The sequence below is a fragment of the Rhinolophus sinicus genome, chromosome 8 (assembly GCF_057876585.1).
Source record: "Rhinolophus sinicus isolate RSI-liver-muscle chromosome 8, RSI-T2T, whole genome shotgun sequence".
Lineage (NCBI taxonomy): Eukaryota > Metazoa > Chordata > Mammalia > Chiroptera > Rhinolophidae > Rhinolophus > Rhinolophus sinicus.
This window is the reverse complement of record NC_142508.1, coordinates 53,887,957-53,912,834: the sequence shown is the minus strand read 5'-3', so window position 1 is coordinate 53,912,834 and position 24,878 is coordinate 53,887,957. Positions and strand designations below refer to the sequence as shown.

The following is a 24,878-nucleotide window of genomic DNA, read 5'->3' as shown; positions in this document are numbered from 1 at the left end:
TGTATTTTCTTTTTCTCAAGGCTTAGTTTATTAAAAAAAAAAAAAAAAAAAAAAAAAAAGTCCACGGTCCTGGGAAGACCTTGATCGCCTGCACGTCTCTTAGGAACACACGTAGTCAGTACACCTGTACATAAGCACAGTCCCAGGCATATTCATGGGCCAGGTGGGTGACGTCCTCCTTCAGGTTGACCTTCAGCATCCACTGTGAGCCTAACTCTTGGCTCACTGTTTGCTCTCTGCTCCTCTGGGTGGTCCGTGGGGACCCACATCTCGTCAGAGGCTCAGATGGATCCACTGACAGGAAGGCAGCCTCCACCAACACCAGTGTGTCCACTAGGACCAAACGTTTGCCTTCACAGCTGCCTTCGCGTATTGGTAGCTGGACAAGCACATTTGGGGCATGTTTTGAATGAGTCAGAAAGGCTCAGCTGCTCTCAGAATGTCTTCAAGTTTTCACCTTTGGAAAAAGTTCTATTTCAAAGTGTCTTGTCTCCAAGAGGCCCCATTTACCTCTAAACGCCTTTCCTGGAAGGGTTGACCACAGTGGTTCTGAATCTGATTGCACATTAGAATGACCCAGATTCTAGAAAAACCCTGGCTCCTGAGTCCACCTCAGCCCTAGTAAACCAGATTCTCTGCAGTATAGCCTGTACATTATTATTATTATTATTATTATTATTATTATTATTATTATTTTAACCCACCCACAGCTCTGCAAAAGATCACAGTATCCAGTCAGGGTTGAGAACCACAGGGCTAAGACTTACACAAAGTTAAATTTCTCGGGGCTCAAGTTGTATCAGATGAGCTCATTCAAAGGTTGACTTGAAAGAATGGGAGGACGGAGGATGAGCGTCAGTGGGGACCATGAGCTAGAGGATGAAATAAAATGACAGCCACTGAAGCAGGCAGATGGTGGTCCCAGTGAAGGAGAGGGACAAATGAGGCGACGGAGATGGTAAACAAAATTGTAACCTACCATGTCATCAATTTTATTTCGTCCTTACAGCAGTCATTTCAAGGAGGGACGTTCACATCACCCAAGCACATTCAGGAGCCTGGCCTTCATACATTTCTTGTCGAATCCCCTCAAATGCCAGCTTTTGTAGGTTTCACAGCCCCTTTCTCCGTGATGAAGCCACGGCTTTTGGCAAAGCTAGCTGTTCTGCAACCTGGTTGTACTGTCCAGATACAGCTCAGCCTGAAGCCTCGGGGTCTGTAGGATGTGCTGGCAGGGGAACCTTGACAGGGTCCTCTTTTACAGGTTTCTGCAACCCAGGAGAAATGATTTGCCACTAGCAGGTCCAGAGTGACTTGGGGAGTTAAGTGGCCAATTCCTCCATCCAGCAAAAAGGTACCGAGCTCTGGTTACATGATGAGGAGGGTTGTAGGTTCTATGGACACAGCCATGAAGAGAACAGACCAATCCTGCCTTCTAGAAAGGCAAGCCAACAAATCAAAAATTATGAAATAGAGCTGTGATAAATCCAAGCGCACAGAGAAGCCCTGAAGGATGAGATGCCCTCCCCCAGCTTAATAACATCAAGGTCATGAGAAAGGAGATGGAGAAGCAAGTGCTGGAGATTGGGGGTGGAGCGGGGCAGGAAGGGGGGCAGATTAGACTTTCAAATAGTATTTTCAGGAGGGCCCTCAATGAGGACACCTGAGAAAGGGGGATGACAGAATACATCTACCAGGGGAGTGAAGAGGAAACTAGGAAAGCAAAAACCTGAGAGAGGAGTGTGTCTGGAATGTACTGGAAACAGCGGAAAGGCCAGTGAGACTGGAGCAGAGAGAACAAGGGGATATGAGACAAGAGAAGAGGTGTGGCCAGATCACGGACGGCCCTATAGGTCACTGGAAGAATTCTGGCTTTTATTCTAATTGAGAGAGAAAGCCCTTTCATGGGAGGGTTTTGGTGGAAGAGAGACATGATCTGGTGTATGTCTTTATAGGCTCTCTCTGGCTGATGGATGGAGAATAGACTGTGGGGAGAGGGAGAAGGTCTGGGTAAGGGCTGCAGTCATTCAGGTTCTAGAAGTGGTGGGGCCTTGGCCCAGAGCCACGGTGGTAGACGGGGAGAGAAGTGATCATGATAGGATTCTGGATGTGTCTGGAAAATGTTCCGAAACGATGAATACAGCTGTTTATCGAGTGCTGTGCTTGGGTACCTCTGTGAACTTTCCTACTGTCCTTTCTGGTCCTTCCTGCAGTTTCACAAAAGATGCCAGCATGATCTCCATCGCCCAGATGAGAAACCAAAGTTCAGAGAGATTCAGTGACTTGCTTAAAGCCCCATGTTAGGCTTTGCTGTGGGTCTGATGCTCAACCTTGTCTTTTTTTTTCTACGACAACCATCTGCCTCCACTCCAAAGTCCTCAGAAAATTTAAGACTTTGGGAATTTCTCATTGCATCAGCATGAATATTATTAAGTTTCCCATAAACTCAAATTTTGTCTATTTAAAAAGACAATGAATCTTTCTTTTTATAAATTGAGGTGGTTAAGATTAATGACCAACCATAAAATTTTATAAGCAATTATTATGGTTTACTGTGCCTTCTTCAGCTGCTTCTCAGTCTTACCTTCTTTTCTTTCCCTGGTTTGTCATAATGGGTTTGCCCATCGCTGACCAAGACCTTGGGAGGGGGAAAAGTTGGAGTGAGGCCCCTGGTAAACCTGTATTTTTAACTTCCACTATAATGATGGGATCCCAATTATCAAAGTTCATTGCCATTTACTCATCTTGCATTAGTAACACAGCCTGGGGCATTTTCCATTTTCATTAACTTTGTTTGATAGAATCTTTGGAACGGAACTAAATTCTCTATTTCAATATTTAATTCTTTCTTTTTTGTGTTTGCTTTGTGGAAGATAACATAAGAGCTTTCCTTTTTGTTTCTGTATGTGGCTCCCATTCGAATTTTTGGCCCCTTTGTGACTTCAGGGCTCCATGGATTCCTGCCTCTTGTGTCCTTCTAGCGTCCCAGACACTCAGGTACAAGGCCATCCCCCCCGCCGTCCCCCCCCCCCCCGCCCCTTATGCACGGTCACTCCTTTTGAGCAGAATTGCCTTGCTCTCAGCTTCCCTGGGATTTCCCAAAGTCTTATCTCAAAGTTTTAACCTCCCTGTCCAGCCTACCTCTAATTCTATTCTCAACCTCTAGTCCATAGTCCTTTTTCTGATTGTCCCAATATTACCAAAGCGAAGCAAAAGTAACTCTAGTAGCTGGAAAGGGATTCTATTAATCAGGATTTGGTGGTTGGTGGTTGTGTGTGACAGAAACATATTCAAATGACTGAAGTAAAAGGGTATTTACTGACCCCCCGTAACCAGGAAACCCCAGTGTGCATCTAGCTTTAGAACTGGATCCCAGATTCAAAGAATTCCACTGTCTCCTTCGCCTTCGCATGTTGGCCTCATTCTCTCCTGCTGTACACAGACTTTTTCCAAACAGCATAAACAACAGCCTTCTTCTAGCATCATCATCCAAGGTAAGAAGGCTTCTCCACTAGCTCTAGAAGATAAGCCCCAGAGAAAATACAGTTTGGTCCAACATCAGCCATACAGTTTGGTCCAACTGAAGCCATCTCTGTGTGAGGCGAGAGGAGTGAGTTTGGTTTGGCCAGAAGCACATTCCTGTGTAGGTGGGAGTGGCAGGATGTCATGACAGGATGCTTGTGGCACTAGCTGATTATCATCGGGCAGGCGAGAGGGCTGATACCAGAAGGGGATGGCTCGCCGCCTAGCGAAAGAAATCGACAGCTACCACCCTTCACTATATTTACACCACAGTCAAATTGCATATACAGCTCTAGAATTTCACTTAAAGGGAATTCAGGGCTGGGGACAGATCCCAGCCGTTCTTTTCAATTTTACTTCAATCCGGCTGGCATGTTTTGAGCACCCATCGTATGCCCTCACACTATAGTAGGACATACAGATGATAAAATGACGAATAACACATTGACTCTGCCTTGGGGAGGCCCTGCATTAGGAGGGGTTCTTTATAGATTATAGAATTGATCAATTTGCATGCCTCCCTTTGGTGCTAAGACAAAGGAGAAATAACCCCAAAATAGCCCCAAGTGTTAATACTTTGTCTCTTGAATTGAGTTATTTTTCCAAGGCAATAAAATTTGAAGATTGCAATTAGTTAACCATTATGAAGACAAATCTTCAAATATTTCTCTCACTGTGGTGACATTTAAAGTGCTTCCTGCTCTACCAAATAGTCAATTGGGTTTGTTTCCCCCACTCTTCTCACACTGGCTAATTGCTAAGCAATTGATTGAGTCCCCTTTTGTTACTATGGAGTTACTAAGCTGACCGAGGACTTACCTGGCCATTTCTCAGTCTGCTTATTTTGGTCACCGAAATAGCAGGTTCGGGGTAGGAATGTTCTTATTCGGTTTATCTCTTAGCAAGTTATCGATCTGGTTGCCTAATGTAGTGATTCAGGGCAAAGGCCCAATGGGCGGAAAGACTTAAACAATCCTCAGGGAAGGTTTCTTAACCTGAGCCTCAGGGGTTTATGCCTGTAAGAGGGAGGTAAGAGTCTACCTCCTAAAGTTCTGCAGAGGGTCACCAGCGATCATGTAAGTGTTTAGCACCACTGGGCCATAAGCTTGTAAGAAGTCACAAGCGTTTGCATTTCATCTAGGCTGCTGCTGACACACACCTGTGGAAGTTGGGTCAAAATTCTGAACTGCTCTGAGACTGTTTCCCAATTCTGTAAAATGGGGGCAATAAAGCCAAGCTATCTTGCCGAGTGTATTTCATGACAGCGTGAGACAGAAAAGCGTATGGGATGAATGTGATGGTCAAAGGGATGGAAAGGCACCTAAAGCACTGAGGCCCCACCAGTCAGCACTGACTCCTTGGTCGCTGTTGTATTATTCACAGCACCTGGCACAGTTCCTGACTCTGCAGTACATGGCCAGGTGGCATCCTTCCTCTTGCTCCCAACCTCTTGGAAATACAGGCATACCTCCGTTCATTACGTTCCACAGGTGTTGCGTTGTTTTACAAATTGAAGGCAAGACCTTCTGCGGGCAAAGTGATTACGTCTGTCGCTTTCTCCCCAAACTTGCTGTATTGCGGTTGCGCAGAACCTAACCCACAGAACGTCTGCGGTGCGCGTGTACTTTGTAAGCACAGAGCAGCCACTTCTTCTGTACCCACAGCGTTCCTCCTTCCTGCGTGTGCACTCACAATATCCAACAGGTAACCACTGGGTGTCAATTCCATGTGGGGACCGGGCGGTGGCTTCAGCTCTGCAGAGAATAGGGGGGAATGGAGAATACAGGGGGGCTGCTTCTTCGAGCTGTGCAGGTAGTGGCCTTTGGAAGAAATGCTCCGAATGATCCCGGTGCTTTTTCAATGTGTCTGGATATTGTCACAAGATAAAATATTGTTTATGGTGCTTTGTGTGATTCCCATCCCTCTCGCCTCATAAAAATGACGTCATGCTCTACAACAGGTCATTTCCCCAGAGTTGGATCCCACAGAGAAACGTAAACGAGGGCCCCTGCAGGCTCAGAGGTGCTGTGGTTAATCGCATGGACGTAGATTTGGCCGCTCCACGTTGCCGCATCTAAAACGGAGCTTGAAACGTGTGACTGAGTGGGATTTGCATGGGATGTCACCCAAGCCTTCCCCAAGGCTGTGAATGCCTGGCGCTTGAGGGGAGTTTAGTCTGTGGGTGGCTCGAAATGTGTACACAAGTGCACGTTGCCCAAAAACGTGCCCAGGAAGTGTGGACAGCATATGAGAACTGTATTAAACACAGAGGGAGCAATACATCTAAAAGGCGAAGGTCTGATTTTCTCTGCAGAGTTTGAGTGGTACATGTGGCTACACCTAAAAAGCACAGAAACCGTGTCTCTTGAAGGGAAGAAAGGAAGGGACTATGTACCAGCATACCTTGTTTTAGTATTGCGCTTTGCTTTATTGCACTCCACAGGTGTTGCTTTTTTTTTAACAAATTGAAGGCAAGAGCCTCCAAGAGCAGAGAGATTACAAGTCTCTTTCTTACGGTGGTTGGGAACCAAGCCCGCAGTATCTCCAGGTATGCCTGCAGTTGGGCTTTGTAGTGGGAGATTTGACCAAAATGGAGGCTTCTATGGGGGGGTACAAGTGGAATCTGGGTGTCAGAGGGCACATACCTCGCCTCCCGGCTCACCTGGTGAGTGCAAATGCTTCTGCCCTGATGGGCAACAGTGTGAATTGGAGGATTGTCAGCATCCAGGGACATGGGGAAGCGAGGCTCTGAGGGAAAAGTGCCAGGGTATCTGTGATCGTAGCTACCTTGCTAACAGAGATTGAGCCATCCAGGTGTCAGCTCTTCACCTTCATTATCTCTTGTAATCTTCAAAGGCAGCCTCCAGGTGGGTTTTCCCATTTTATAGTGGAGGGTTAGAGCGATTTCATAGCGTGTTCTCTGACAAACAGATAATTAAATATTGGAGCAAGAACTTGAACCCCTAGCTCTGCATGCCAGCCAGAGTGCTCAGAACCCGGCCCCCTGGGCCCAGGACAGGGATTGTGTATATTTCCTTCTCTCCATCAGGACAGGGAGCTGTATTCTGTCAGAGAAGATCAGGGTTCTCTGCAGGTCAGAAGAGCAGGAGACTACTACGGCCCCAGTGGAAGCAGGCAGGGTCTCCCTGAGGCCCTTTCCCACAATCTCTGAATTCCATTCATTTGTGCAAGAGTGAAGTTCAAAAGCAGAGAGCTTAAGGGCACCGATCTTCAGCACTCCATTGATTTAGAGCTGCATCTGCCTTTCTACTAGCTCACATCACTGGCGCCTTTTCTGTCTTCGTCTGCTTCTTCACCAAGGAGTGGTAGAAAAAAGAACTCACCCTGGCATCTGCCCAGCCTAGCTTTGATTGACAGCTCTTCTTGGAAAATTCACTCCAGCTATTTAGTGTTCCGCTTCCTCCTCTGTGAAATGGAGCTAACAGTGCCTCTTCAGATTATGAACATTAGCATGAAGTTATAAGAGAAGCCCCCAGTAAGTTGCCTGGCCCAAAGCAGACACTTAACTAGTAATATCAGCTTCTCCTTCCTCCTTGTGCTTGCCCCCTCACGCAGGGAAGGAAGAATCAAATATTTCCTTTAGAAAAGCTGCTATTTACACAAGGGATTTTCCCCCCCTGCACCCCAGTGTTTATAGTTTGAGTGATTTTTCCACCTTACAATCTTCAAGGGCACCTGATTCCAACATCTGAGCGTAAGGAAACGGGTTTTTCTAAATCACATCATGTGAGTGTGGCCCACGGGTGGCCTTGGGCTTTCCTTTCTTCTGGCCGTAGCCCATTCTGGCCAGACGTAAGGACTTAAGTGTACCCTGGTATGGCCCCAAGGGTCACCTCTGTCCTGAGTCCTCAGAAGGAGAACCTCAGCTTTTAGGATTCAGATTGGAAGGATGCTTGCTGTTAGCAGAGCAGATCCATCATGGTTTTAAAAGTGAAATGACTGCCTAGGAAGAAAACCACATTGTTCTCTTGTCTCTGTGTGGAAGCTCTACTTCCACCAGAGAAAAAGGAGAAAACCCAATTAAGAAGGCTAGTAACATAAATGGAACCCCCAAGCTGTCATCGGTTATATCACCAGGCAGTGATTTCTCACCTCCCATTCCGCACCAACTCCCGTAACAGCCATGTTCACGGTCAAACAATAAGGAGATAGGTTAGGCTGATCAGTTTGACCCTTTCCATTTCTTGGGGAAAAAGAAAATGACTTAACTAAATCATTTTTCTTGAAGATGAAAAGAGATTTTAAAAAACATTTTAGTAGCAAATAGCTGTCCTAAAGTAGGTGAAATAGGAATTGATTTTACTTACTTGCCTTCACTGGCTTGTTGAGAGGATTACCTGCGAGGATGTGACAACACGCAGGGCAGGTCGGGCCAGGTGGGGATTACAACCATCACCATTTTGAGAGGCATGGTTGCTACCTGATTGGCCATTCCCATGGTTTCCCTTTTCTTCATTAATGAGCATCTTTCCTAATTTGACATTCAAAGCATAACACAATGAAAATTGAAAGCTAATAATATTTTTCACACACAAATAGATATAAGAAAGAATATCCAATTCGAAATAATTATAAGAATAGCCCTCCTTTTTATTTAACCACACTTCCGGGAAATCTATCCTAGGGAAATAATCCAAAATGCAGCATTTTTTTTTTTTTCCTGGCAAGATGTTCTTGGTAGATTTATTCACATTATTCACAATTGAAAAGGCTAAAGGTCCATTGTTATTGAAATGGTTGTTAAGTGATAGTATATCTAAGAATATTGGGTAGTCATTAAAAAAGAGTTAGTAATAACAGGGAAAATGCTCATGTTTTTAAAAGATAATGTAAAGATGTTTATGCTTTAATGTATTTCTTATCAAAATCTCAGCGAGGTTTCCTGTAGGCCTAGACAAGTGTATTCTAAAATTTATGTGGAAAGGCACAAGCCCTAGGAGAGCTTAATAATCTTGAAAAAGAGGCATAAAGTGGGAGGAATCACTCTACCCGATGGTAAGACTATATAGCTGTTTAATCAAGACAGTGTAGCACAGCAGAGTAAAACACACATAGATCCATGGAACACAGTAGAGAACCCAGAAATAGACCCACACAAATAATGCCCAAGCAATTCTCAATAGTGGGGCAAGAGCAATTCAGGGGGAAGAAGCTAGCTTTCTCAGCAAACGGGGCTGGAGCAATGGGACATCCGTAGTTAAATAATGAACCTCAACTTACACCTCAGGCCTTACCCTAAGGTTAACTCAAAATGGATCATGGATGTAAATGTAAAACTGAAACATTTAGGAAAATTGGGAGAAAATCTTAAGGACTTAGGGCTACACAAAGAGTTCTCCGACTTGACAAAAAAAAAACCCATGATCTCTAAAAAGAAAACTTGATAATTGAACCTTATCAAAATTTAAAACGTCTTGTCTAGGAAAAGCTCTATTAAGAGGACAGAAAAAGCAAGCTACAAACTAGGAAAACATATTTACAAACCATAAGCCTAACAAAGGATTAGTATGTAGACAATATGAAGAACTCTCCAAATTCAACAACAAAAGTCCCTAATCAACCTAATTAGAAAATGGAGCAAAAGACATGAACAACCGTTTGACCAAAGAGGAGATACAGATAGCAAATAAACACATGAAAAGATGTTCAACCTCGTTAGCCATGAAGGCCGTGCAAATTAAAACCACGGAGAGCTATCAGTACACATCTATTAGAATGGTTAAAATAGAAAAAATAGGAACTAGAGCAAATGCGCGTGCAGGTGTGGGAAGCTGGATCCCTCAGCCATTGCTGGAGGGAATATAAACTGGTCCAGTTTTTCATTTTCTTATAAAACTGAACATGCAGTGACCATAGGACACAACAGTTACACTCCTGGACATTTATCCCAGAGAAATGAAAACTGTGTTTACACAAAAACCTGTACACATATGTTCATGGCGTCTTTATTGATAAGTGCCAGAAACTGAAAATAACCCAGATGTCGTTGAATGGGTAAATGGTTAAGCAAACTGTGGTACATCCATCCTGTGGAATACTGCTCAGTGATAACATGTATGAATTATTGGTACACAACCATCTCCAGGGAACTATACTGAGTGAAAAAACAAAACAAAAACTACTAATCCCAAGGTTACATACTTTATGATTTCATTTATGTGGCATTTTCTAAATGACAGAATTATGGGAAGGAAAAGCATATAAGTGGTTTGCCAGGGATAAGGGGGAGAAGTGATGTATGGAAGAGTGTGTGGTTGTAAATGGCATCGGGGGTCCTAGTAGTGAGGGAACTGTATAGTAGCTTAGTAGTGGTGATGGATACACAAACCTACACATGTGCCAAAGTTGCATAGAACTTAATACACACACACACACGCACACACACACAAGTACACACAAACTGGGGAAATCTGCATAGGATCAATAGATGAATCAATATCAATACCCCAACTGTGTTACTGTACTATATTTGATGAAATGGTACCATTGGGGAAAACTGGATAAACAGTAATTCTTGCAACAGTATGTTAATCTTCCAATTATCTCAAAATAAAAAATTTAATTGAAAATATACTTATGCAGCTGCAAACATTTAAAAGACTGGAAGGGAGTCGTTGATGTGTTAAAATAGTTGTAACTATCAAGTGGGACATTGAATATTTTGTTTTCCTATTTTTGATTTGTCCTCCAGAATTTTCCTAGTCCACATGCATTAGTTTTGTAAAGGGTGGCGGGGGTAGGGGGACTGATTTTTTTATTATTAAAAAGAAGAGGTTCATTGCTAAGTACGACAATTTACAGTACTATTTACAGTTCACTCGGAATCAGTCTCCCTATTCCTCCCCCAACCCTTGAAGTGTAAAGAAAGAACAAGCACAGGTACACACATGACATACACATACACACATGGACAAACACGGACACACAAAATTATGATCTGCTCAAGAAGAAGCAGGTTGGGACTCAACGTTCAAAGTTGAACATCTATAGTTTGCAGCTAAAGAAATAATAAATGGTTGTTAGTCTCATGGGCATTTGACCTGCCCCCACGTCTGTGAACCTGGCTGTCCTACTGTGGCTTCTGTTCAGGATTCACAGCCCAAAGTCTAGTGAGGAGGTACGAGGTGCATCTTGATGGATAATAAAAGAGTAAAGACTCAGACCAAGAAAATAATGAGAAAGGGACTATTTGGCCACCTAATTGGCCCTCTTCACCCACTGTATGGCCCCCATCCTTTGTGGCAGACGTAATTCAAAGAACCCAGAGCAAGTGATTGTAGTAATCAAATAAATTCATAGTAGGGAAACAGGGCTCAGGAGCCTATAAAAGATTCAACTTCTGCTTCCCCTTAGGAGAGGCAGCCAACCAGTATTAATATTTTAGAAATACTAGAAGGTAGGAGAGGGCCCATCATTCATCACCAGCACCTCCATGGTACTAAAATTAAATAATGGATTTTTTTTAAGACAGAATTGCTAGAGTTGTGGAACTGTAAAAAAATATTCCTCTCTGAGGGATGTTGCATTTTTTGCTTTTATCTTTTCTTCCCCTCTTGAGAACATTTTGATTTACTTCTGTGATAAGCTTATAACAACTAAGGAACTTGGGAGGTGGGATGAGCTAGGCTGGGAAGGAGGGGGTTGACGGCAGCTGACAAATGAGCCTGGGTAAATTCGGTTGGCGTCAAGTCAGGCAGCACCAGGACTGTGCGTGCGTTTATTTTCCACCGTGTAACATGTATATCGGCACATATGGGCCCTGGGCCAGTAAGCGTGAGCATCCGCTGAGCTGCGTGGGCTTGGAGTCTGAGCAGCCTCGCGTGTTCAGCAGGAGCCCTGCAAAGAAGACCCAACTATCTTGTTCATAATCCAATCAAAGCCTTGTAACGACAGCCCAGCTCCTTGAGGAGGTGTCGGGGTGAGTGGTGAGGAATTGAGCAGCTGGAGTTTGGCATGAGACCAGCATCCAGAGTTCTGGATTGATTCAGCGGGTCTCAGAGGTTCCTGTGCCTGGCCCTACCCCCGAACTAGCTGTGTAAACCAGTTGGACAAATGACTTCACCTTACTGAGTCACACATTTCCCATCTTGGAAATAGAAATAATAGTAAATACCTGGTAAAATGCACTTAAAGCTTTAGCACGGTAGCTGACGTTTATGACACCTCAGCAAAAACAATTATTACCTAGGAGGCAACTTGAAGGTTTTTAAAACTCCTCTTAATTTTAAAATTACTCTTCCTGATATTGACATGTTGCTGTGTTTAGGTGTACTCAGATATTTGTTAGCATTGAGTGCCTGCTGTGTGCCAGCCACAGGACACTGTACTCCAGGAACTCAGGAGCTCGGGTCTGTTATCCTCATTTAACCAAAGAGGGAACCGACACTCGTATGAGTGAAAAGATTTGCTCAAGGTCAAAAATCAAGGACATACTAGAGCAAGCGTACAAACTAACCTAGAAACCATTTTCTAAACCATTGCACTGCAGGAGCAGAAATGATAGATGTTGCTCAGCACCTAGAGAAATGGAGGTACCGGGAATGAAAGAATCCTTGCCCCGGCAATGGGTAGAAGAACTGGGTTTAAACAGAGATCTCTGGACAGTACCTCATTCCTCACCTGCTCCACACAGCGCTGATCCACACACATCCAGGGCTGCTCCATGCTTCAGACTTAAGGAATCATAGCAGCTGGGAGTGAGAAACCCCCTCAGAGTGTATCTGGCATCGATCGCCTCTACAGCAGCTTAACTAGATGGCGGTGTGAGCCTGGACACCACGGGGGCAGACTTCTCCATCACCGGGCAGCCGGTGCCATCAGCTAAAGCTCTTCAACCTCAGGATGCTTTCCTTCCTTGGAGCTGAAATCTGTTCAGTAACTTGCGTTGATTGGCTTTTCTGAAACAACAAAACTAAGCCAATCTTCTCTTCTGCAGGTCTTTCAGTGATGCCCCCAGCTGTGCCTCCTGCCCCATTTTTCTACATTTCCAATCACTTAAGGGGCTCCACTGTGTTCATCTTAGAAAGAACACATCACCTCGTTTCTTTCTCAAATGTGTGCTTCCTCCTAGGTTCCTACCTCCCGTGGCCTCCACCCGTCCCCATATCCCTGGGATAGAATGCACCACACATGATCTCTTCAGGAGTAATTACCCACAAGGCAGTTATTGGGAAGTTGCGTTTACCCGTGGCTCTTTTAGAGGACTCATCATCGTGACCAAAGGAACTTGAAGACCGTTCATATCCTCCACCAAGATCCTTCCATCTATCGTGCATCTTCTGAAATGCTTTGCCAAAGCCTTTATCGAATCAGTTTGTATGATCCTCCCTTGTTGGGTCTCCCTCGGAAAAGCCATAGTTTAGGCAGCCATAAGCTTCCGAGCAGGAAAGATGTTTACCCAGGTTGATCCATTGCATCCATGGGCTTGTTAATTTCCAAGGAGCATGCTGCTGATTCTTAAAAATGGGTGTCTCTGCGGGATCATTTAATTAGGAGGATCACTCACAATGAATGTACTGGAAGGCTCCCAGAGCATGTCTCAGAACCCAAGCCCAAGAAGCAGCGCTGGTTCTTACCAGAAATTGATAAGCCACTTTAAAACCAAAGTAGCTGTGCATGTTCATTGATTTATGCATTCATTTTCTTTCCTTTCTGATTATATGGCCTCTCATTTCAGCTTGTCTGTACGTAGCTTCTTTATTTATTGTGAAATATTTGAGTGTCTACTGTACACCATGCACTGTTCACAGCAATGAACAAAACAAATGTGTCTGCTCACCTGGGGCATATATTTTAATGGGAAATAGAGATAAGAAACAGAGGACTATGTCAGGTGATAATAGGTTCTGTGAAGAAAAACAAAACAGGGTAATGGGCGTAGAGGATGACGGTGGAAGGAAACCACTATTCTTCTTTACTAAGGTGGTCAGGGAGGTCCTCTCCAAGGAGAGGAATATAATTAGAGAACTGTGGGGCAAGGAAGGAGTGAGCCATACAGACAGCCATTTGGTAATATCCTGGTGTATTAAAGCCAGTGACCAGACAGCATTGGGAAAGGTGACTGATATTTTGGTGAAAGAGTTTAATTTGGAGACCAAGACTGAGGCATAAGATTAATGTTAGAAGGTATAATTTACCAGTTACAAAGTGGTAATACTGTACTTGAGCCTGAACCAGCTTCATGTACGCATAAGGATTCATTACTTTCTCTTTCAGTTTTCCCAGTAGATTATTTTCTTTATCAAGGTCCACACTCATGGCCCAAAAGGTCTCCACAAACTGTTAGACTCGGCTTTGAAGCTGACAAGACTTTAAGGGTCCACAGCGCTCAGCTAAATTGACTCTGTCTCTCCCTGTTGCAATCCCAGGCTTCCCAAAGAAATGATCTGATTGGCCAGGCTCAGCTTTCGAATGGGAGCCTCTGGGTCAGAAGAAGGTAACCCAAGGGCTGAAACAGGGGTAGGCCTAAGCATGGTACTTTGGGTGAAATGGCAGCCAAATAGGATGGGGTGATGTGTGTCCACACAGCAACAGTTGAGGCTGAAGACAGGCAGGGAACAAGTTCTAGGGTGCTTTGAATGCATTACTGAGGGAGCCTGAATTTCCCCTGAAAGTGGTGGTGTGGGGAGTGCTTGAGAGATTTGAATCAGGTGTGGTCCAGTTGTGAGGGACAGTAGCTGCTTCCAGGAATGAGGAACCTCAAAGCCATGCACGGGTCTTTCTAAATGAGGTACATCCAAGGCAGAATAAAATGTCAGGCTTTTGACGGAAAATGATTGTAATTTTATTTATGTTTAACACTGCTTGTGTTTCCAAGTGTCAGATTTAACATTAAAATTTGTCCTGAATTATAAGAATAATAAGAATGAGCATTGAAACTCTCAGTGAAAGGGCAGCCAACATGCATTTCCAGGGAGAAATTGTTCAATTGTTCGTGTTTATTACTTCCAAATGGGAATAGCTCCAGGTTCATAATGCTGATTTTGTTACATTGCTTTCTCTGAACTGTGGTTCAGATGAGTGCATAAATATTTGGCTTAATATTTCTTTGGGAACCATAAAAAGCTGAACCGACGGAAGGCAGAAGAGCAGAGCGATGGCAGGGGAGGAAAGTTTGGCAAGTTAGTAAGAGATTAAGTGTGTGTGTTTCAACAGTGCCCGAGGGCACGATTAATTTATTATTCTCTTAGACAGCAGAATGCATGTGGAAACCTCCAAATTATGCTATTACTATGTCCAAGCTTAGAAGATTTGAGAAGGTAAAGATGTTCCTGCCCGGCATTTAATGCACAGAGGAAGTAGGTGGCCCATTGGATGCACAGAGCTCTAGAAATTGAGACTTGGAAGTCCCCGATCTTGGCTCTGCTGCTGGCATAGGCCTGAGATGAACATCTCTTCTCCAGTCTTCCTGGACTAGGCATGTCACCAGGAGACCAGACCGGGAGCGCTTTCAACAGTGCCCAGTTTTGATGCTTTGTTGCTTCTACTCCTGGGGCACTGCTACTCCACCCAGCACAAGTCCACCCGTTGGCCATATAGAACAGAGGTTAAAGCAATGGACTCTGGACACTGGGATTCAAACCCAAAGTCATTATCTAGCTGACTTTGGCAAGGTTTGTGGGACTCAGTTTCTTCCCCTGTAAAGTAGAGATTGATATCAGTATCTACCCCATAGAGTTGTAAGAATTAAATGAACTAATGTATGTAAAATGCTGAGAATAGTGTGTGGTACAGAGTTAGTGTTCAAAAGATGGTAGCCTCTGCCATCACTATCATCACCACCACCACCATCACCACCATCATCATCATCACCACCACCACCATCACCACCATCACCACCATCACCACCATCACCACCATCATCACCACCATCACCACCACTATCATCACCACCATCATCATCATCATCACTATCATCACCACCACCACCATCACCACCACCACCACCATCATCATCACCATCTAATAATCATAACAAGAAGAATCGCCTTACATTATTAAGCATGCTTATGTACTTCAGCATTTCATATCTCTCAGATCATTTACCCACCATAATCCTTTTGGGAATAGGCATTATTGCCCCTGTTTTTCAGAGGATGGGACTGAAGCTCAGAGAGGCCACCTGACGCCCAGTAAGTCCACCTTCTTTGTGAGTTCTGAGCTACAAACCCGTTCTCCTAAGCACTCTGTGCGTTAGTCAGGATAGGTTGGTGATAAGCAACTCCAACTTTCAGTTGATCGAAGCAACAAAGGTTTAATTAAGCTCCATGTCCATTGAGGGTTAGGTGGGGCCTCTGCTCATCGTCCTCGTTCGTAGTGAGGCTTGTCGCTTTCACTCACACTTCATTGGCTGAAAGAAATCTTATGGCCATAACCAAGTTCAAATAGCCCAGGAAGTATAGTTCTATGTGCCCAGAAATAGAGGAGCCAAAGTAATTAGGGGAGCCTCAATGACTACTCCCTGCTGCCATAAATCTGATTCCTGAATAGAAGACACAGCAGGTATAGAAGATCTAAAGTTTTCACTAGGGATTTCAGGAATCATCTTGATTTTTGGTCAAACAACCAGAGGCAAAGTCAAGGGACCCAATTCACAGAAGAGTTAAATTTACAGCCTACATTAATAAATCAGAAAGTCAGGAAGAGACACATAATGATCCCCAGTTATTCTCTTAGACAATGAGGAGATGCAAAAGTATGATACTCATGGGCAATGAATGGACTTTGGGCGCAGACAAGTAAAACACAATGACTGAATGACCCAAAGATGGCTTCCTCTTTCTCTAATTTGCTGTACTATTTTTCAGCACATCTCTTGTGTAATGTAGACTTCATAGAGTATTGAACTGTGAGCCATTGAGGACCGTGAGTACTCTGGAACTCACAAATTGTCAACAACTATTTTAAATGGAGGAACAGAACATGGAGGCAGACAATGGGTTAGGGGAAATTTTGTTCACGAGGGAAACACTGTATTAAAAGTCATGAGAGAGAAACTGGCCAACAGGAGGAGTGAATGGTGGTATCATTTTGGTATATATTACTAACAAACATAAACTGAGCTCCTTCTATAAGAATAGCATTGTGCCATTTATATATTTAAATATGTGGACTCATACAATATTTGTCCTTTTGGGACTGGCATATTTCACTTAGCATAATATCCTTATGGTTAATTCATACTGTAACATGTCAGAATGTCTCTCGTTTTTAAGGCTAAATAAATATCCCATCATATGGCTATACCACATTTTTGTTCATTCATCCATCATTGGACACTTGGGTTGCTTCCACCTTTGAGCTGTTGTGAATAATGCTACAGACTATCCACTCTTTCTCTGTGTCAAAGGATCATTTAGTAAAGATGATACTGCACTTGACCACTAATAAGTTTAAAAAAAAACACTCAAAAGTAGAAATTCCATAAGCCACATTATTACTCATATATGATAAATTGGAAATAAACAATTAAAACACTGTAAATACTCAGAAATTAAGAAATACTCTTGTAAAAAGAAATCCTACGGCCTAGAGAAAATAACCCCAAAAATGATAAACTATAAGAAAATAAAGCAAAAAAACAAAACAAAAAACCCACCAATTTACATTGAATCCTATGGAATTCACCTGAAGCTGTGCTTTGGCGTAATCTTAAGTTTGTCTTTGTTATAAAAGAAGAAAAACAAAGCTGGTGCAATGATACTGCTAATAGATGAAAGATGAGGATGGTGGATTCAGATATCCATTACTGGAGTTTGATTTTCCTTCCCAAGTGCATCATCCTGCCCTTAACCTTAGTAACCTCCGTGCGACAATGGAAACCCTTTGCATTGGGTGGTGAACACAGCCAGCCCTAGGCTGGTAAGCAAACCACTGGTCTATACGGCGGCTCTCTTGCTATTGCCCTCCTTCAGCTGATTGCCAGAGCGTTGGTTCAGTGTTTCTACACCCGGGTATTGGGACTCTTGGCACTGGGTTTTCCTGTTTCCCTTGTTAATTTATGATCTAGCAGTTGAAAGTAGTTTGACCAGCATGAGGGTATAAGGACATGTTCTAATAGCTGCCCAAACTGCTGAATGGCTAAATGTGTTCAAGTTCAAAGGCATGCCAAGGACTCAATCGCAGCTGAGAATTAATTAATGCCTACAGATCACCTTAGAGAACCAATCCAATGATAAAACAAACGCCTTCTGATAACTACGGGTGAAAGCAATAAGTGGTTTTTTTTTTTCCTATTTAACATGGTGTAGAAAATATCTTCTAAATTAGCATGTACATCAATCTCAATAATTACTCTTACATGTTTAAAAAAAAGGCTTTTTATTGTATAAGTAAGTAATATAGGCTCATTTTATAAAACCACAAACATTCTAAGGGTGAAGGAAAAAAACATCTCCGCTACCTCCATCCCCCAAAGACCTGTATTGTTCACATGTGATATATTCCTGTTGGTAACTGTGGGGAGAGAGGTCTAATGATTTTCAGGTTTTTCATTCTTTGGATTATATTGCGTATACTCGTAGATGTATAGTGTTCTATCCTTTGAGAGTAAGTTTCTCCTGATTTTCTAAATAAGGGAGAATTAGTGGCATCAATTTAGCTGGGTGTGCCTGGGAAGAAGTGCTAGGGAATTTGTGTGGGAGCTGCATTGCCCAGTGAGCACAATGGTTATTTATAGGGTCTTCACACAAGGGGGACCCTTTGCAGGTTATGAGGATGGGGAAGATTCTAAGCCCCTTCACAACTCCTAGGCATTACCACTGCCTGGGAAGTTAACTTCGGGGATTTGTAAAAAGAAATAAAAAAGTACTAACGTTGCACAAGTCAAATGACCGCACTTAAAAAGAAAAAGAAAAAATGTTAGTACAATAGACCTTATTTTTCAGTTTAGTTTGTGAGTTTATGAGCATTTTATGATCATATAAAAACATACAAATAAAGTTGCACTTTTCCACTAAAAGCTTTCATCAAGGGACTTCTATATTCCAAATACAGGAAATATTAAAGGGAATAAGAAATACATAGCCCAAGGGACAGTTACCTCGACTAACAAAGAGGCCATCTGCTCTCTGTGCTTTCATAGATCTTGCTGCTAAGCCCAGAGGATGAGGTTGGGTCTCCACAGAGCAGGGCAGAAGAGGACAGGAGAAGCTGCAGTGAGTGAGTAATCTCTGATGCTGAGTCCAGGAAGACAAGAGGGGTCTCCAGCAGACAGGATGGGGGACAGAGTCCAGAGACCTTGGTCCAGAGAAGGTGGGCAAAGTTCAGAAAGCCTGTGTTCGGTTGTAGCAAGAGTCGGAGTTGTAGACACAGGTGGAGACCCATGAAGGAGGGCCTCTGGGATTTTACCCCAGCAGCAATAGGGTGACACTGAAAGGTTTAATTGAGGGACTGTCTCAGTCAGAGCTGAGCTTGCACCTTAGATTGACCATAATCAGGACAGAAGGGAAAAGGAGAGAAATCAGAAACCTGGAGGCCAGTGAGGAGGCTGTTATATTATTCGTTTGCTTATTCGGTAAGCAAATATTTATTGAAAACTTACTGTGTTACACGCACTGTTATAGGAAGTAAAAACAACGCAGTCAGAAATCTCTGGTGGAGACCTGAATTAAGGCTGTTACGGGGGCTCGTCGGAGGGTGGGGCTGGAAGCTCTTGAAGGAATGGTGATCCATAGAACTTGGTGTCTATGTCATTCTGATATACCAAACACATTTTTTACAGGAAAACACAAAACAAAACAAACACTAATGTCAGTATAATTAAGGAATCGTCTGAACCCACAAGAAGACCTCAGAATAGACAATTAAAAACCACACTGACTAAAGGCAATTGTGGAGTTCCGGATTGGACTTTGGATCACAAAAAGGAGAGAAGTAAAAAAAAAAACAACTGGTGAAATCTGAATATATAAAATCTGAGGGCAGCCGGTTAGCTCAGTTGGTTAGAGTGTGGTACTCTTAACAAGGTTGCCGGTTCGATCCCCATATGGGCCAGTGTGAGCTGCGCCCTCCACAACTAGATTGAAACAACTACTCGACTTGGAGCTGATGGGTCCTGGAAAAACTCAAATAAATAAAAGTTTTAAAAAAATAAATAATAAAATAAAATCTGGGGGTTAGTTAGTTAAATAGTCATGAGTCCATGATAATTTTTCAGTTATGACCGACATTCCATGGTTATATAAGATGTTAGGGAAAATTGGATAAAAGTTATATGTTACTCTAGTATCTTGTCACTTGTCAGTGTTTCTATAAATGTAAAATTACCCCCCCCCAATGTTGAGATAGATCTAGATATATCTCCCAACCACATCGAACAGGGGAAAATGTAGAATAATTTATACAGAATGATCCTATTTGAATGTAAAAACATTCAAAATTGCTATCTATTCTATGAGTACATATGTATGTATGTAAATTCATGGAATACCTTGAAAACATATATAACCTGGTATTATTAGTTCCTTGCAGCTGAGAATAGAGGTGGGAACAGGGCTTAGCGAGGGGATGCAAAGGGGCCTTGGCTTGGTCACACTGTGCCACATTCTGTGAGAGTGGACGCAGCCATAACATCCTGTGGAACTTAGGCTCCAGGCCTCGGTATTTTCTGCCCTGCCCTGGATGCAAAGGACATGCCAGAGACACAGCTGGTGTGCTGGCTACCCCCAAAGGGACCTGGGAAGTTGCTTTACCCAGGTATGCCCCAGGACTCCTGTGTGCTATTGACGTGCTCTTCCCAGGGTGTTGGCACCCAGGATCCAAGTTCTTTCTCATCATTAGCTAATTTTTTTCCATGCCAACTCAGAGGATGAAGAAAAAACTCCCACTGTGAAAAGAAACATTGAATTACAAAGAATAATAGGAAAGACCAGCTAATTGTACAGCCCTGCTCTTTGGTATAATGGGTATTAACAGCTGCTGAGAGCAGAGACTTGTGGCAGGATTTGTTCTGGCCAGAAGTACAGTGGATTTCTTACATTCCATGCCATTAAGCAAAAGGACCACAGCCCCGGGGGCCATAGCCATGCTGTAACATCTGGAGAATTTTCAGGAGTTTAATATAGTATAACAAGAGCCACCTGGAAATCCACTTGACTTGCATGGAATAGCTTTGGCATGTGGCGAGGTCCTTGGACTTGTGGCCATTGCCCACCTCCTGTCACCCCAGCTTTGAGAGGCTGACGTGGGCTGGGGTCCCTCTGAAACCCTACCTAGAGACCAAGAGGTGGTGGGCAATTCCTGAATCTAAATTGAGCCAAGACTCCTGTCTTTTCCCTGGAGAGTAACCTCCACTCCCATGCTTCCCTCTCCAAGGTTCCTCCAAGTTCTGGGATGACTTGGACCCATGTAGAAATGTTGGACTTGGAGATATACCAACTCCGCTTTACTGGCGTCCTAGGAAACAGGTTTTTAAATGAATTCCTAATAGTGTTACATGTTTAAAATAGGCCTAGGCAGAAGGTAGCAAACAGACCCAGCCTTGTCTCATCAGAAGGTTCCAAATGTGGAAACCCCCGCCAGTTGTGATAAGTGTGGATGGTGCTGAAATCTGTCAGCATCAGTGGTCCTCAAACTTGGGTGTGCATCAGGGGCTTGTTAAAGCAGGGATCCCCCAGCCCCACCCCACTGGGTTCTGATTTAGGTGGTTTGGGTGGGGCCCGAAAATTTGCATTTCTCTCAAGTTCCGTTCTGGTCCAGGGAACCACATCTTGAGACCTTCATTCTAGGGGGAATGGAGCCCCTCACCTCCTTGTGCTGGTGGCCCCATAAAGCTCACGAGTCTGGGGACACTGCAGGTGGTGTGGCTGTGGGCATTACTTCAGAGTGGACACAGCTCTGAGGACCAGGAGGCAGGTCCAACAGATACATTAAAAGCCAAGCCTTTAAAAACAGAATTATTGAGAAAGAGACAAGCTGAGCAGCACTAACCAGAGATGCTCACCGCAGGAACTTCCTCCTTCCCTGGGGAGTAAGTCGTTTAAATCCAGCAGCCAGCAACTAATTAAACAGTCTTCTCTGCAAGGCCCTGCTTCTCTGAGGTCAAGTGGGTCTGGCTCTAAGAGAGAGCAAAGAAATGACCCAGACCTGACCTTGGCAGCAGGAGGAGAATTGCCCCAGGAAGATTGCTGAGCCTAGAATTCAGCTTTCCATGCTGAGTGGCAGGTGGAGAAATGGGGAGGGTGGTGATATTTGCCCCCAAGAGAGCTTTCAGGACCACCTCCTACCATAAATCTACCAGAAGGTCTGGGGTTCTGTACTCCCAACCCTTTCACAACACAGAAGGGTTAAGAAAGGAGAACGGAGCACAGAGCCTTTTCTTGGCAGGTGCTCAGCAGTGGGCCATGTCTGGTAGGTAGTTGGGGCCCATTCTTGGGAAGCAGGACAGCTCCAGAGCTCTTGCAGATTTCCCATGTTCATTTCCTAGTAGATTGTCTTCTAGATTAATATGGTCTTTTGGGGAGGATCTAACTCTTGGGCGTGCTTAGGGAAGCAAGAGGAAGAGGTTTTAAGCCCTGTGGTAGGAAGGGGAGGGGAGTGACAGTAAACATGGAGGCAACGAAGAAGAGCAGCATTTGCTCAGCTGTCCCTTCCCATAGTAGGTGTTTCCAGAACACTTCTTTTCTCAAACCAGAGAGGTTTGTGAACAGGAAATTTGTTCCCTTAGGGTTTTTTATAAAATATTATTATGGCTGAGATGATTTTTAGGCCTGGAGGTACAGCCTTACCCGTTACCAACAACAGCATAATTGTGTTCTGATTACTATTATTATTGCAATGACTTGTGGAACCTCTTCTATGTGCCTAGAACTATATTTTGCACACACAGTCTCATTAACCGCTCACCAACCCTGGGAAATAAATGGTGTTTTTCTCATTTTACAGATGAGGAAATGGAGAGCCAGAGAGGCAAAGTACCATGTCCAAGGTCACACGGTTGATCATTGGCCACGCTAGGACTGGGACATATGTTTGAACAGCGGTGCTCTTCATTAAACAGATATTGGCCTTGGTTTCTGCTATATACTAGGCACTGTGGCAGCTACCGGATTCAGTGGTGCGCCCAGTATGCTGAGGCTGTGGACCTCTGTGGAGCTTCCCAGCGGGGGGGAGTGCGTCAGGGGAAGAATGGCAGTCAGATTAAATCAAGTCAAGCTGTGACTAATAATTCTTTACATCAGAAGTTATCACCTACCTTAGTTTTTGTCTTGTTTTATTAATAGACGATATTTTCTATTAATTTTAAAATGCAGAGGTAATTGGTATTTCATCAAAACTCTCAGTGTGTTTTAATGAAGAATATTTTTAATCGGGAAAAAAACTGCTATATGACACTGTCACGTTCTCACTCAAGGGTCAGTGGCAGAGAAACCTTGTCAGGAGGGTCATGCTGCATTAGGCACCACTGCCACCTGGTGGCTTCCGTTGGAATTGCAGGCTTGGTGGGCACACAAATGGCCCCACAGGAGTGAAGTAGATTCCACTAGAAAGCACTGGCCACTCAAACTCTCCAGACAAGGTTGACTAAGCTCCAATAGGTGCCTGTTCATTTGTAAATTGATTACAGCTGGATCCACATCAGCTTTCTTTTATCTGTGTGTTGCAAATATTTATTGTTTTCCTGACTTTTAAATTATTATAATCAAATTAATGCATGCAGATATCGATGATATAGTGACATTAAATATAGATGAATACTTTGGCAAACTCTAAAACTGATTTGTGCTAATAATAGTTCTCCCTTTAGTTGGACACCTTTGAATGCCATAAAGGAAACAAAAATAATTTGGTTCCTAATTACCTCTCAACCTCACCTCTACTCAAACCACGCTGGTGACAGTTTCTGGAATTTTCAAGCCTCTCCCTCCCCTGCCTGCTGCCTCTTTCTGACCTGTTCCCTCTGCCTGGAAATACCTTCTTCCATTTTTATCTTCTGAATTTATTCTTCAAATGTCAAAGCAAGGCTAATAACCTGTAGGGAATTATCTTAAAGTAAATTCAGAAATGACTGCTCCTTAGCAATGTCTCTAGAGAAATGGAAGTGGACTCTGCATTCCAGCTTCATCTCTTTAATAGCTGTAACCCTGGCCAGCAGGCTTAATCTCTCTGTGTCTCAGTGGTTTCATCTATTAAATATGAATAATAATGTCCCCTGAACCAGCCTTGTTGTGAAGATTTTTTATAAAGTGTGTAAAATGCTTCCTCAGCATCGTGCCTAGTTCCTGGTCGAAACAATGGTGTAGGTGATGCTGTTGATGACGAGATATATGTACATATCTGGAACCTCAATCACTGCCTACCCGGTATAGGATTGTTGAATAAATGGTGTTGCTTTTTCCATTGCCTATTTGGTTTAGCCTTCAGGAAAACACAAAACAAAACATATATATATATACACCCACATACATACACATATATATTTCTTGAGAGTTAAAAATAATATGAGTGTCCAACCTTGAACTTCCTGGAGTTACTTCCCTCCTAGATCCATCACTGTATGTCACCCCAGTGCTGGTAAGCTTCCCCAGCTATCAGCTGCAAAGATTTGCATATTAGGACGAAAGGTGTTAAGCAATGATGCTATTTTTGGTGACATTACTTTCCTCAAGTTCATCTAAACCTTTGTGTTAGCACCTGTGATTAGTGGATTGGTCACTGAGCTATGTTTGTCATGTGCTTTCTCTGTGTGCCAGAGACTTAAATGTCACTCTCTTTCTCCGACCAGGTAGTCGATAGTGACAGACGGGAGGGATCCAAGTTCCGGCTCACTGGAAAGGGAGTGGATCAAGAGCCTAAAGGAATCTTCAGAATCAATGAGAACACGGGTAGTGTGTCTGTGACACGGCCCTTAGACAGAGAAATGATTGCTACTTATCAGGTGAGTACCCTTCAAATGCCCACCCTGCATGCAGAGCTGTGACTTTCAAAGATTGTTGTTGTTTTTTTCCCCCCACTGAGCTCATTATTTCTGTGCTTCATCAAACCCGAGGCTGTACGGCTTTAAGTGTGTCTCTGTGGAAGCTAAGTGGCGTTGAACCCCAGCAGGGCAATAGTGGGGGCCCCTGTGTCATCAGTGGAGCCCCCCAGGCCTGTGTGAGACTTTGGGCACTGGCAAATATAAAGAGGGGTCCGAGGGGGATCTCAGAGGAGGTCAGAACCCTTAAGACAGCTTTGGCTTCCCAGAAACCAGCTTGATAATTAAAAGGAGCAAAAGCTGTAGACATTTGAATGTGATTATTTTAGTTTTAGAAATCTGACCTAAGGAAATAGGGAGAGTTTATACAATGATGTTATAGCGGGACATGACCTTTAAAATGGAATTAATTGCTAAATATTCA

General features: G+C 43.5%; 1 protein-coding gene across 1 annotated transcript in view; it reads left to right on the top strand.

The window, feature by feature from the left end:
• The window catches only part of CDH13 (cadherin 13), a 985,128-nt gene that overhangs the window by 488,546 nt on the left and 471,704 nt on the right, over positions 1-24,878 (top strand). Inside the window, exon 5 of the mRNA XM_019743731.3 lies at positions 24,266-24,418. Coding sequence (XP_019599290.3) covers positions 24,266-24,418 — 153 coding nt within the window. The remainder of the gene's footprint in view (positions 1-24,265; positions 24,419-24,878) is intronic.